Genomic DNA, 15,043 nt, shown 5'->3' with positions numbered 1-15,043 from the left:
CTGTAATAAAACCATGAAAAACTTTAAAATTAGTCCTGATTGTTTTCACACAATCGCTGACACAAACCCATCAAATAATCCATCCACATTTATTTCCACTGGCGGCTTGTGCACCAGCACCAGCTCTGCCTGGCAGCAGCGGAGGAGAGATTTTATACCCAAGTACTTCGACCCTGCTTTGGGCATGACCTCCAGCCCGAGGCAGGACTTTCTTCCCAGTGCCGTGCCCGTGTACAAGCAGCCTGGAAAACCTCGTGTTTCCAAACCCAGTGTTATCAGCGCCTGCGAAGGTTGTGCCAGCCTCATGGTGCCTCCAGTGCAACCGGTGCAATGAGTTTCAAACCAGTGGAAACTTCCCAGCACTGAATGGCTAAAGCCCAGCTACGGTTTTTGCAGCAAAATAGGAACTGAGCTGAAGTACAACCAAGCCAGCAGGATGTCCCGGGGGCCTGGAAACCAGCAGCGAGCACAAATCAGCCAAGAGCTTCTGCTGGCTCTTGCTCCTGGGGTCAAAGCACTGGGAAAAGGCACTTTGGGGAAGCTCCCAGCTGCACGGCTCAGCTGCCCCCCAGGGAGCTGTGCTCTGGGTAAAGGTCTTGCCGGCACGGCACCAAGGCAGTGCGAGGTGGAGGGTGCTGCTGGAGCACCTGCACCTTCAGTGAAGGTCCGTGCAGCCCAAAATCCTGTGGGGTGATGTGCAAGCGGGACATCCAGCCCTGCATCGGTGCGAATGCCCGGGTGGTTCTAACAGGGGAGGCAGAGATGCTGGGCTCAGTATCCCAACCACTCTTCCCGAGCTTCGCCGCTAGCACATGTTTGCCAAGGGCTGACCACAATCCACCCCAGCAGCATCAAGCTCCATCCCAGCATACAGCCTGAAGCCCAGCTCCCCAGCAGCTCTGCTTTTACTGAGGGTGTTAAAAGCCAGAGGATGAAAAATGAAAAATCGGTATGTGAGTGTTGGCCGGATCCTGCTGCCCTGCTCTGTCATTGATGGAGAAGGGCGTGAGCTGCGTGCAGGGAGCACTGCTGATGTGAGGGGGGTCACGGCAGCTCTCGGTGCATGCTGTGGGCAAGGGGTGCCCATGGGAAAGCCCCAGACAGGGTGCCCAGTGCAGATTTTGGGGGGCCCTGCAAGCAACTGCTGGGAACTGGTGGCTGAGCGGTGCCAGCAGAGACGTCCCGTGGCTCACGATAGGGACAGTGCTGGCTCCGCTGCTCTGACACCAGCCCTGGAACACCACACGGCCTGGGGAGCACTGCGCACACACACAGCCCTCCGCATCATCCATCCCCCAAGCTGTGTGCCGACACAGCCCCATGCAGATGTGCACACCCACCCCCAGATGTGCCCTGCACCTCCCCGTGCAGCTGTGAGCATGCAGCCCCTGCACAGCCCAGGGACAGCCTGGGGACAGCCACCACCCAAGGGGCAGGGGATGCTGCTGACCCTCATGCATGGGAGCAGAGCAGAAGCCGTGCCGTAGGTGCCAGCACTCATCCCACCCTCAGTCACAGTGGCGCATGGGTCCGGGCTGCACCCCCTGCACCTGCCAGCACAGCGCACTCTGGTTTTAATCACCCTCCGTTTTTTATTTGACTTACAACTGAGCAGCAAGAGCATAAAGGTGACTTTTCCCAGCTGGCTGTACCCCAGAAACACAACCTCTGTTTGCTGAACTGCAGACAAACATCCGCCCTCAAAAAAACGAATGACTCAGTGGGAGCTGCGGGGCCCAGCGGCGCACCCAGTGCCACCAGTAAAGCCCCTCCAGGCTGGGGAGAGCCAGGGGCACGCTGCAGCCATGGGGCACGCTGCAGCCACGGGCACGCTGCAGCCATGGGGCACGCTGCAGCCACGGGCACGCTGCAGCCATGGGGCACGCTGCAGCCATGGGTACGCTGCAGCCACGGGCATGCTGCAGCCATGGGGCACGCTGCAGCCATGGGGCACGCTGCAGCCACGGGCACGCTGCAGCCATGGGGCACGCTGCAGCCACGGGCACGCTGCAGCCATGGGGCACGCTGCAGCCACGGGCACGCTGCAGCCATGGGGCACGCTGCAGCCATGGGTACGCTGCAGCCACGGGCATGCTGCAGCCATGGGGCACGCTGCAGCCATGGGGCACGCTGCAGCCACAGGCATGCTGCAGCCATGGGGCACGCTGCAGCCACCGGCACGTTGCAGCCACGGGCACGCTGCAGCCACGGGGCACGCTGCAGCCACTGGCACGTTGCAGCCACGGGCACGCTGCAGCCATGGGGCACGCTGCAGCCATGGGGCACGCTGCAGCCACTGGCACGTTGCAGCCACGGGCACGCTGCAGCCATGAGGCACGCTGCAGCCATGGGGCACGCTGCAGCCATGGGGCACGCTGCAGCAACGGGCACGCTGCAGCCATGGGGCACGCTGCAGCCATGGGGCACGCTGCAGCAACGGGCACGATGCAGCCATGGGGCACGCTGCAGCCACGGGCACGCTGCAGCCATGGGGCACGCTGCAGCCACTGGGCACCCCAGCCTCAGGCCTGGAAGCTGCAGCACCCGCAGCAGCCGGGACAGGCAGTCCTGACCTTGCAAAGCTGGGCACGGACGTGTGCGGGGTTGACGGCAATGTGCTCCGAGCAAGTATTCTTTCTGCTTTTTTTTTTTTTTTTTATTATTATTCAAATTAACTCGAGAGTCTGGGTGCAGCCTTTCCCAAAATTTCTGTCGAGGGGTGAAGACCAAGCGCGGGTAGGGTTGCCCCCACCCAGAAACATCCGAGTAGGTGAAAGTCATTGCTGGGCGGACCGAGGAGCATCCCTGGCCCTGCAGGTGCTGTGGGTGGGGCTCAGGACACAGCTCCCCACAGAGCCAGGAGCCAGCATGGACAGAGCCAATCCTCGGAGCCGTCACCCTTCCCCTGCCCAAAGCCTGGTGGCGTGGCCCCATCAGTCCCCCACCATTCCTGGGCAATGGGGTCCACAGTGCCCAGCACGGCAGCGAGCGGGTCCACCAGCTGGTCCTGAGCCCCTGTGCCAGATCCTGGGGGGTCACCGTGGCCAGAGGGAGCCTGGTCTCCTGTTCTCCTACAAAGGGACGGGCCTGGCTCATCCGTCCTCTCTTGGGCAAGTTACCTGGCGAGGAGCCGCTCCCGGAGCCAGGGGACTTCCCAGGCAGCCTCCGAACCCCACAGCACCACCACGGAGCCACTAACAGGAGGTGCAAAGGGAGAACTGGTTAATATTTAATTTAGCCCTAAACCCGCATGTTTAATTGCACACATTTAATTCTTTGCCATGTTATTCATGGTCTACCGCAAGCACCGCCTCTTCAATGCAAACCTCACCAGGAGCCAACCCGGCACATCCAGCTCCCGCAGCCCTGCAGGGCCTGATCCTGCTGTGCCCCAGCACCTGGCGCAGAGCAGCTCAGCACTGTGGACGCCCAAGGAGGACGAGGGCTCCCACCACAACTCTGCCTGCGCTCCGGCAGCAGGATCTTTGCAGCAGGCATGGCTGCTGGCGCTGCTGGACACGACCGTGGTGCAAGCACCAAGGGACAAGTCACAGGGTGATGACTGCGGAATAGGAACGCAACTGTTTATTCTGCTCATCCAAATTGGTTTTTTTTTTCCCTGCCATAAAAGGGAGTTAGTTGGCCATAAAGTTAGTCGTCGTGAGCTGGAGTTACTCTAAATGAAGGCGATCGGTTGTTCCAGACCCTGTGCTAGTTTACGGCGAAGCAGAGCTGAGCTCAGGATGTGCCCAACTTGCAGAACCGTGTCCCACAGCCCCTGCTTCGGCGGGCGTTAATGCCACGTGCTGCCAGCGGGACTCGCACCTGTGAGCGGCTCCCGAGCACGCCACGACCCCGCGGGCAGCACACCTCCGCCTGGCAGAGATGGTTGCAAATGAGAGGGCAGGGTGGGTAAAGGCAGGCGGCACATGCGGGCTGAGCAGCATCCCTGCTCCCTGCTCTGCGACGGGCAGGGAAAGCTGGGCAAGAGCCACGGGGGCTTCGCTGCAGGATGGGGATGCTCCAGGAAAGGTGCTGCACCAGCACTCAAAACCCCAAAACCTTTAGAAAATTTTAAATTCATCCAAATCCCCCTGAACATCAGCTCTGTCTCTGGCAGGGACACAAAGGCTGTACATGGCTGGGGGAGGGGGGGGGGGGGGGGGCAGGTTTGCTCCCCTGCCCGGGGGTCTGCTGTGCTGGGGCAGGCTGGGGAGGGCAGGGGGCCGGGAGTGCTGCCGTGGTGCCATAGGGGGATGGAGGGGACCGTGGGTGCCCTGGAGCCCAGCCACAGCCAAGCGTCACCAGCCCTGCTTGGCTGCTACTTCAATGATAAGATAAATCCTATAAATAAGTGCTGGCGTATCTGCAGGGGCTGGAGGGTCTCACGCCTCCTGGGGCTGCTCCTCCTGGTGCCCCCGGCCCTGCTTTGCACCTCGCTTTCCCCCAGCAGACCGACCCTCCCTTAGCACCCGCTGTGCGAGCGGGAGCGGCCCCGCAGCGCCCTTGGAGACCATCCTGCTCTGCCCTCATCTCCAGGCCCATCGTCTCCCTCTCCGCCCCGAGGAGCTGGGGGGCTCGCAGCAGCCGTGGGGTGGGCTTTGCCCCCCTGCAGAGCAGCTCCGGTGCTTCCTCCCCTCCTGCTCTGCCAGCATCCATTCCCCACCTCCTGCATCCTGGTGGAGACCCCTACATCTGGAAAGCGAAGTGGGGAGCACTGAGGCGGCCGAGCCTGGGTGGGAAAAGGGGGTCTGGCCAAACCCACCACCTGGCAGCGAGCGGGACCCCCTGCCCCCTCCGCCCCCACACACAGCCAGCCCTGGCTGCTGGCACAGCCCAGCTCACACAACACGTTTCTGGCTCCAGCCTGCCTTCGTTAATATTTTTAATTACAAAATGAATATGCTGACACATTCTGCTTACGAGGCATGTGAGATGGAGGAATGTGCCAGTGCTGACGGTACGGTTACATTTTCGGAGGACGTGGGGGTATGGCAGCCCCAGCCGGCAGCAGGGATGCTGGGGGGAGCGGGGAGGGAAGCGGGTGCTGAGGAGGGAGAGGAGCCAGACCCCTGCGGGAGCACTGGGACTCCACAGGGAAAATCACCCCCAGCCCTACCTCACCATCCCCAGCACCAGGTACAAACCTACATTTGGGAAGTGCTTCCTCACACCCTCCTCCTCCTCACTATCCCTTCCCCGGAGCTTGACGCACTGGTCTGCCTGCCTGTGGCACCCGCGGGCACAGCTGGATACACAGCTGGATACGGCCCTGCTCCGCGCAAGCCGGGCCCAGTGCATTACAGAGAGCAATACTCGGTATTAATATTTAATTCTCTCTAAGCAGCTCATCTCCCAGCTGAGCACCCAGCAGCCAGTCCCGCGGTCCCTGGGCACAGGGAAACGGCATTTACCACCAGCTGCTTCTGCTGACATTTGATTGTGCAAACAAGGCCCAGGGAAAACAAAAAGCTACAGTGGAATATCAGAACATTTGATAGGATCTAGCCAAGCCCTGTGAGTGCTTGGGATAAAGACGGGATTTCAACAAAAAGGCTTCTTTATGATCAAATTAAGGGGTTAGTATTCCCCACCCAAGTGATACCAGTTGGATTTTCTTTCCCCCACCCGCTTCCCAGCAATGGGCTTTGCAGAAATGTCTTTGTAGATGCTTCCTGCACACAAGGGGCTGAAGGTGCCACTTGGTGCCTGGGGGGCCCTAGCCGATTCGGTTCCTTGGAGGGCACCGTGCAAAGGGCGGTTCGATATCTCACCTGGAAAACAGCAGGGAAGGGAGGAAACCCCTGGCCCGGGGCCAGTGCCCGCAGGGTCCCTCTGGAGGGGCTGGGGAGCAGGGTGGGGTGCTGGGGGGGAGCGAAGCGGGGCGCTGGGGGGGAGCAGAGCTGGCGGGGGGCAGAGCCGGGTCCTGCATGGCCCTGCCATGGGCTGCAGCCAGCCCTGTGCACACGCGTGCCCGTGCTCACGTAGCCCCGAGCCCTCACAGCATCCTCAGCGTGAGCTGATGCCAGCGCCTGCACGAGCCCCTTCCCAAGCGTCCTCAAAAGCCTCTTTGCACACCCAGAAGGGTTCAGCTGAGATTTTGCTGGCAAACAGGCGCCTGGGCCTGGGGAACGTGTCCATGCACCATTTCTGTCTCCCAGTGCGGGCAGAGAGGCTGCAGCCTCCTTCGCTGGAGCCCAGCTGTGCAGGGAACCCCCATCGGCACAGGGCACAGTCTCTTGTATTTCCTCCTCGGGGTGACAGAAAGCCACTAAAGCGTGATGAATCCATTTCGAAGGGAGTGCCTTAAGGCGACGGCATCGTTTAAGCTCAGGAAGGCAATCAAACTGCGCTTACCAACAGGGACGACTCCCTGGAGCAGTGTTTGTGCTGACAGAGGGGGGCCAGGAGGCACACGGGGCGAGGGATGGAGGGAGGAGGGACAGACCCACAGCGGGATGGTGCACAAGGAAGGCTGTACACGGAACATTCTCCTACTAGAAAATAACAGTAATCTAGCCTTGCTTTGGAGGGGAAACCAAACCAAACCAACAGAGAGACACCTCACCTTCATCACCACCGAGAGCATAACCCGGTACCAGCACCTGCACACGCCGAGGGCAAGAGAGCACCTGAGGAGCTGGAGGCCAGGCCAGTACTCTCGTTTCTTCCCCCCGTTAGCACCAGAAGCCTGACCTTGCTGTAACGAACCGATCACCTGTTTTACATTTCAGCTTAAGCGATGTTGGAAGGAACTTGAACAACCCCTGGGAAGGTGCTCTGCCTCCTTAGGGACATCACCAGCAAGCAGGAACATCTACTGCTCTTCTCCGAGATGGGAAACGCCGGAGCAGCGGTGAGAGCAGGCGCAGAACCCCTCTGCTCCCCACTCCCACCCTCCCCTCGTTAGTGGTTATTACCGTGGCACAAGGCGCTCCGTCCTCTTAATCTTCAGTTCAACTCAACGAGAACTACTCGGCAAGCTGCTAAGAGAGAGAAATTCAACAAGATGAGCTCTTAAAATATTTACTGTCCTAAAGATTCAAGCTGGTGAGTGCCAGGATGTCTTTCAACATTTGCACTTCACCATTGCAGAACTCCACCTTGTTTAATAGGCTGAAACGCCGAGCGCTTGGCATTTAAATAGCTCCTGCCGTTTTTGGAAGAGATTAGTAGAGTATAGAAGCAGCTATTTAACATTCAAGAAGTGCAAGGCATACATGGGAGTTATCAGTCACTCCAGGCAGATGGTAAATGTATCTCCTTTCACCACAAACTGAGCAGCAAACATTCAAATTCATCACCAAGACAACATATTTAAATCTACTTCTATTTTCAATTCGTATGTTTTTAACAAACTGCTAAGTAATGAAAATCAATATTTTCACTCAAGCAGTTGGGAGACAGTCCTGAAGCTCTGCCCGGCTGCAGATTTGCTCTGTGCGTTTCAGTCATGCGAAATTATCCACGACCAAGTCAAACGTGGCATCCTGGGTGCAGGTCACGTTTACAGCCAAGGAGGCACCGACTTTCCATCGTCAAGCTCCGATCTAATGGCACTTCTGCATCAAGGTGGGAAGCATCACTTCAGGCATGGAATGGCTTCGAAAGATGATCTCAATCCCAGAGAATTTTTTGGGGGGAATTTTGATAGGACTTGCAAATTTTTTGCTGAAAACAGGAATTAAGAGAGCGGTGCACTTCTTACACATTACAGGCGACCTCAGCCAAACACCTGTCATCTTGCTTAGGCTATTTTTTAGTGACCAAGCCCTTAAAATTGTTATTTAACAAAAATAATGGAATATCAAAAAAATGAGATGCATTTAGCAGAAATAACTCACACCAGCAACATACTGCGTGAACTTTACTTGAGCAGGCAGAGAATATAGATCTGTGGTCCTTACCTCAAATCGGAAAACTCTTCACTGTTGAAAAAAAAAAAAGAATGTTTCATCCACAACCACACGTAGAGCAGAAGGTACCGACTGAAATAACAAAGACACAATGCCCCATGTTTATCTTAAGATAAAAAAATTTATTTTACAGTCTTATAAAGCAGCTTTACATTAAGCACAAACGTTGATCCATTTACTTTGTATATAAACATAGTAGAACCTTTCCTGCTGCAAAAAGTCATGTCTTGCTGTATATAAAACTAACATGTGCACATTGTGCTTAAACTGCAAAGTCTGTACAGCTTTACAAAGGACTACCCTTTATAAGAGCATCCTGTAAACAATTTATTGCATATTTAACACATGGTGTATATCCCACATGTAAAAAAAACCAAACAACAAACAAACCAAAAAAAGGTAGAAAAAATAAAAGTACAATTACAAGGTGAATGAAACTAGCAGCTTTCAGTGAATGTCTTGCACGATGGCCGAGAAAAAACAGCACTGCCACACTTGTACAGTTGTGCTTGTGTGTCACTGGTTTGCGTATACCCATGCGCACTATGTTTCCGATGAAGTCTATGTACAGTAAGCCCCATGGAAAGATTAAACAGATCTTAATCCCTAAGATCTTTGTCAGCTTGAAGACCAAAAACAAACAAAAAACCCCCAACTTAAGTGAATTTGATGGAGTTATGGGCACCAACATCCAATAATCCTCTTCCATTGCACAACTCAATTAAAAAGAATAACAGGAGAAACCCCACACTAACTCTCTTCGGTTCCACCACCTCGGATGGTGGCTGGTTTAAGTAACGTGTGTGCTAAGGCCAACAAAAATGCAATGGAGATGTCAAGGATAAGGTGGTCTGACAGGACCGACGGCGTTGGCTTGGCCAACCTACGCTTCTGAGCTCACCTATCCAACAGCTGCCGGGCTGGCTCTCACGAAGCATTGGAAGATGAGCGACACTGCAATTTGTTAACTGGCATTAATTAAAAAAAACCAAAACAAACAAGGAGATTGTGGCCTCTGTAAGGCACCGATACCATCTCTTGAGCAGTACCCAGAGAGTCTCTCTAGATTCTCCAAATCCAAAATGGGCAAAAGATGAAGGAAACATGCAGGAGAAAGATGTTTCTGTGTTTGCAGTAAGGACCAGTTGTTTGTAAAGGAAGCACATTTTTCTGAGTTTTGTGTGTGCGTGCGTGTGTGTGTATACACATGTATGTAAAAAAAAATTCACCTCTGCTACCTTTGGTATTGAACTTTCTCCTGTGACTTCCACTTCTCATATTGACATGTTCATAGCATGCGTTTGCAAAGATCAAGTAATTAAAAAGTTGTTTTCAAATAACTGCGAGAAATAGAAAAAGCATCAAAAAATAGAGGAAAAAAAAAAATAATCAAGATGCATATTGTCCTTGTGCCCAGCCTTTTTGTGATTCGAATGAACTTCATCCTCAGTATGAACATCTTAAGCTTAACCCCCACTTACATGTACAACATGTAATAGGATGAGTGGAAAAACCCCAAAGCCAATACGTGTCCTTCCCATGCCGGCGTACGTCGGGAGCTTTCGAGCCTGGGACTCCTGCAGCAAACGCCAGCATGCCTCAGCACAGCTGACAGCCCAGCATTTGCTACGCTACCAAATAAAACACCCCGATCTAATGATGGAATCGGTTGGATTTACATTTCTGGACCACCCCGGATGCCACACGCCAAGCAGGCGGACTGACGGTGGCTGTACAGGACCGATAAACAGGAAAAAGAAGTCGCCTGGTTTCTTCTGCATTACAACAGGACGGTGACAGTGTTGGGGTTTAGACGCGTGTGTTTGGCACCTTTGCTCGCTTGGCAGAGCCACGAAGACAAAGCACACCCAAGAAACCGGTGCTGGAGATGTAACAACCCCTTACACTCTGAGTAAAACAGTAGGCAGAGGTGACACTTGGTATTAAAGCACAGGCGGAGCTGGAAAGCCCTCTGGGGTAATTTTAATTTTTAAAATACTTGATATGCTCAAGCAGGTTAAAAATGAAAACCACCACAGGAAAACGTTAACTACTTCCAATGGAATTTCCTGCATGCTACTCAAAATGAGCTCCGCATCACCCCAGAATTCAAGACAGGTCTCCCAAAGAATGAAATTGCCAAAGCTTAGAGAAACCTCTGAGGTGTAAATAAAAAATACAGTACAAAACATCGGGCTCCACAACAAGATTCCAGCTACCAGGGAGGAAGCAACACCAGCAAACCTGACAGGAGACGGTAAATTGGGCTTTACAAACAGAGGGTGGCATGGCTGCAGGCTTTGTGCAGTCCGTGAGCCCCACCGAGCTGTGCTTACGTGACGTGACTTTGAAGCCTGCGCGCGGTCCACATTTCTTCTGTCCACACGTCTGTAAAGAAACCGTACAGCTAAAGGATCTCCGTACAGAGAACCGGGCGGGGGCAGGGGGAAGTTAAAGTATTTTTCACCCCAAAGAAAAAGAATTCAAATTAAAAAAAAAAACCAACAAAACACCTTTAAAAAGATACACTGTCCACTACCCAGGCTACAAGTAAATATTTACGGCATTACACCACACGATCTGTTATGCTGTTCCAACATAGACACATATAACTCCATTTTAAAAGAGGCCACAGACTAACTTTTCAGGCAAGTGCTGGACTTTAGAGACCTGTATGGCTTCTGCAAATATTTTCCTACAAAAAGGAAAAAAAACCCACCCAACCAACCCAACCAAAAACCATCCTCAAACTCAGGAGCACAAAGGGGTTTTGCTTCGTGCCAAAAGTTTCGCTGTGGAGCACTAAGGACAGGTGAAGTTCCCGAATCGTACCCATCCGACCCGAATGTTTTCACACTGGAATGCAATGATTTCAGGAGATCAGTTTTAAGGATCACTTCTTTGAAAAGGTCCGTAAAAAACTTAGGATGCAACCTTTGAAACCGTACCTCTGCGAGGCAGCAGGACCGAGGGGTTTGGTTGTCAGCTCTAGTTGTGCTTTGCCCGGCCACCTCGCAGGTAGCTCTTCCACCTCTTGACGAACTCTTTGAAGATGGGGGACTCGTCTATCGTGCTGAGGAGCTGGAGCTGGTTGATGTGGGTGGTGTGATAGTCCCACCGGGCCAGGTTGGGAGCGGTGCCGAGCATGAAGTGCCGAAGGTCGTAGATGGTCCCTGAGCCGGTGTCGTAGAGGGGAAGCATGGCCTTCAGGGACTCCATGCCGCGCTCGTAGAGGACCCGCGCCTCCTTCCCCAGCTTCTCCCCAGCTGTTTCCTTTAAATCATACAGCCCGATTAAGGAGTACATGAAACCGTTGAGCACGAAGGAGCTGGGCGAGGTCGGGTACTCCTCGTACCAGTCGTGCCGGTTCATGAAGACGGCTTTCACCCCGCGCTGCTCCGACAGCAGCTTGTACGGCGCCGTGGCCCGCAGAGCCGAGCTGAGGAACGCGTGGTCCTTCGTCAGCAGGTACGCCCGCACCAGCGTCGAGATGGCCTGTCCTTGCGCCATGGCCGAGTACCAGCCCGGGTCCAAGGACTTAAAGCCTTCCCCCAGCTTCCTCGTCACCATGATGGGCCAGCCGCCCCTCTCGTCCTGGTTCCTCACCAGCCAGTTACTGGCAGCAAAAAAAGCCGCCATGTGAGCAGTGGCGGAGATGGTGACGTTATCGAGGAAGCCTCTTCCCTTCGCTACCAGCCTCACCACTCTCTTGGGCATGATTTTGGTCTGCTTCACGGCTTTTGTGTTGGAGAGGCCAACACCTTTCCGCAGGTCGGTCACCAGGTCTCTGGTGAGGGTGCTCCAGCTAGTCCTGGGACCGATGCCGTAGTAGATGTCTCGGTCCTTAAAAGCGATGAGCTGGGTGTTGGAGATGTAGTGCACGGTGAAGAGCTGGTTCTTCTCTGTCGTCTCAAGAACCACAGAAATGCTACCGTTTGTTACAAATTTGAGATCAAAAGAAATAATAAAATCTCGGGCGTTCCCAAGCTGCAGAGATACCCCCTCAGTATTTTCTGCAAAACAAATCAGAAAAGCCTTGTTCAGTGGTAAAGCGCTCACTTCTCCAAAACATTTAAGCGATGAAATGCAGCTTCCAGAGGTAAACCCTCTTACCAGGCAGGATCCAAAAGCTTTTAGGGCAGCCCATCAATAATTGAATCATTTTTTTCTGCACACTATCATATATTATTTAATTAAGCACAAAAGTAAATCTGCGAGTGAAGGCCGGCTCCCGCAGCACCGGGGAGAACTCGTTCGCATCTTACATTAACGCACCGCAGCACTTCGCTGCGGAGCTGAAGTGCCAGGGGCTCCATCGATCCCTTTATCAGGTGCTTCTGGTACCTGGTCGATGGAGGAGTGCAAGGGTAAGGGAAAGGGCCGCCAGCATGGGGGGCTCACTGCCGCTGGGATACGGGGCAGGCAGAGCCGGACTTTTCCTATGGGATGGGGCACAGCAGCCAAGCTGCAAGGATGTAGGTGCTGCGGGATTTTCCTCTTCTGTAATACAAAACGTAAACCGACAACCCCCTTTTTGTTCCAAACTGAAAATTTCACTTGGCAGAAAAGACACCAAAAACGTGGCATCACTGGAGGAGTCGTACTTCTGAATAAAGCTCTGCTTTCAGGAAAAGGAAAAAAAAGAAAAAAAAAAAAAAAGAAAAGAAAGGCTGGGAGTGCCGAGAAGCAGATATTTAGGATCCCCCCGGGACTAATATTTAAATATCCAACTTTTTTCTTTCACAACCTGGCAGTTCCAAAAACCACTGCGCTGTTTATTTTGGGGGGAGGGAAGGAAAGACTATAGAAAGACTAACATGTTAAAGTATTTATTAACCTCTCCATTGGCAAAACCCACTTTAATTACAAAAAAATTTAAATAAAGCTCCTAGGCAATACCACATAATAAAATCCAGTGTCCTCTCGCAAGCTAGATTTTAAAATGTAAAATCAACTTCTCCCCAAACAACCTATGCTAGAAGATCAAAGGGCTAATTAGTTTGTAAGGCTGTGGGCAAATCCTGTAGCTTTGAAGGCACAGAGGGATGATAAACACTTAAAGACAGTCATCTTAAATTAACGGCTTTCCATAGAATAAAATTCTCCCGTGCGAGGCCATTGTTTCCTTTCTGCTACTTCTCGATGTGTGAAATATCCCATAAACGTTTCTACGTGCAACCATCGGGCTGGGTCAGCTGCTTCTGCACAGCAGGGGCTTCTCCCCATCTCCCAAACGAATCTATGGCATTTTGGAACATCTTGTGTTGGAAGGTGCCATCGTACAGTACCTATTATTTAGACTGAATGTCATGTTTTCCAGTATTTTAAAGTAAAAGCTTCACTCCTTTGAGTTTTGGAGATCAGTATCTGCGCTTTGGGAGAAGAAACCCCGCGCTCTGGTACACAAAATTTTGCTCCTGTGAAAAATCTAATTAAAAAACCCCACTTGCAATTCCTGTCAAGGAAGTTCTACAGCTCCTGGTAAATAAATGCTTGTGAGATAACGAAGCAAATTATAATAGAGGGGAAAAAAAAAAAAAAAAAAAAGAGTTTTAAGAAGCAAAGGAGAACTAAAGGCTACCCATCGTTTGCGCTGCCTTAAGCGCCTATAAATCCATTACTTAAGGCCATCGAAGACGACTGGATGCATACCATGGCCTTCGAGCCCCGCAGATTACTCTGCCATCAATAAAGGATGAGGAGAGAATACATAACAGATCTTTTAGCCTTTCCTCTCCCCGTATTTATCTACTACAAAGACACAAGACTGTTCAACATTTTTTTCCCTAGAGACCCAAGCCTAAGGTGCCAACTGAAAATTACTTCATTGTCTTTTTAAGTAAGGGACTCATTAATTCTAATGGGTATTGATTGAGGAAAAATACATTACGTCCTTATTAATGACTCTGTCCTAGCACAAAGGAAACTCTTGCATAAAATAATGAATTTCCCTGCTAAGTACAAAACAGAACACGGTAAATTGAAGAGACGGCAACAAAATGCATCTTGCACATCTGCAGGTGAAGGAGAGTGCCCGTATCCCGCCCCAGACCTTCACCGTCCTCCCCCAGCCCCCCGCAAACACTGACGCAGCACGAGGGCAGCTGCTCTCCCTTGCTGCCGCCTTGTTTAAGGCAACTTGGGTTAACCAGAACCAAGAGCTCAAATGTTGCAAAAATAGTTGCATCCCAATGAAGAGAGAGATCCTGGGTCCAACCGGAGAGCAGCACGTGCTACGCTTGCTCCAGGCTGAAAATAGACCTTATCTATCATCTGTCAACATCTGCTTATCACACGTCAGCGCTATTTCCCAGGCTTCACAACTGGCTCCATTTTTGTGGGGTTTTTTTGGTGGTTTTTTTTTTTTTTCTTCTATTTTGAGACAAAAGCTGAAAGGCTCAGGAAACGTGACTGTAGCTTCTCGCTGCCCTCCGTGCACACAGCCACCCATTTTTTCATTAAAATAGTGTTGAAAAAGCAGTGATGGAGAGAAAACAGAAGAAAAGAAAAACTCCAGAGACACAGAAACGAGCTGACATTCTCAGGTGAGACCTGAAGGACGGGGAGTCACGCAGGACAAATGAAAACACGCTAATCCCAGCCAGTTAAAAGCTCCCCTGGTACCATCTGTGCAAATTAACAGACGTGGCTTAGCTGCCACGCATTTAGCACAACCCACCTGGAGCGACAAACTGTTTGACGCTTGTGAACTTGGCTTTATCGGATACTGTGGAGAGAGAGCAGCCTTTTGGCACCGTCCAGTCCACGGCCCTGCCGCCTTTGTCCTTCTCTTCAGCCGTTTCGTACACCTCGATGTGAGGTGGTTTCTCTGTCAGGTTTTTGCTGTAGTGACTCAGCCCGTACTGTGCAATCTGGATGGGGTAGAAATAGCCTTGAGGTCCCCACTGCGTGGATAACGGCACACCTATGAGAGGGGAAGAAAAGTAGTATTTTATCAGTCTGTTTAAAAAAGCCCCACACCACCAGTGTTTGCAGCTCTGCCTGCTCCTCCTCCATATCCCATCACTCCTTTACTTCTAGCAAATGGTATTTCTAGGCTTCACCATTAGCCAGACTCAAGGAAAGTCCAGTTCGAGGAGTGAATTGCTCCCTTTAACGCTGAGATC

General features: G+C 52.3%; 1 protein-coding gene across 9 annotated transcripts in view; it reads right to left on the bottom strand.

Annotated features, from left to right (window-relative positions):
* Positions 1-8,015: 8,015 nt before the first annotated feature.
* Positions 8,016-15,043, bottom strand: part of GLCE (glucuronic acid epimerase) — a 55,627-nt gene continuing 48,599 nt past the window's right edge. For 8 of the 9 annotated variants that reach the window (XM_056346258.1, XM_056346263.1, XM_056346262.1 and 5 more), the window contains 2 exons: positions 14,596-14,841; positions 8,016-11,929 (listed from right to left, as the gene is read on the bottom strand). In XM_056346258.1, the coding sequence (XP_056202233.1) occupies positions 10,905-11,929; positions 14,596-14,841 (1,271 nt within the window). In that variant the 3' untranslated portion in view covers positions 8,016-10,904. The remainder of the gene's footprint in view (positions 11,930-14,595; positions 14,842-15,043) is intronic. The other variant, XM_056346259.1, reaches the window with a different exon arrangement.

Source organism: Falco biarmicus, chromosome 7 (genome assembly GCF_023638135.1).
Source record: "Falco biarmicus isolate bFalBia1 chromosome 7, bFalBia1.pri, whole genome shotgun sequence".
In the NCBI taxonomy this organism is placed as follows: Eukaryota; Metazoa; Chordata; class Aves; order Falconiformes; family Falconidae; genus Falco; species Falco biarmicus.
This window is presented reverse-complemented; position numbering and strand designations above follow the sequence as displayed.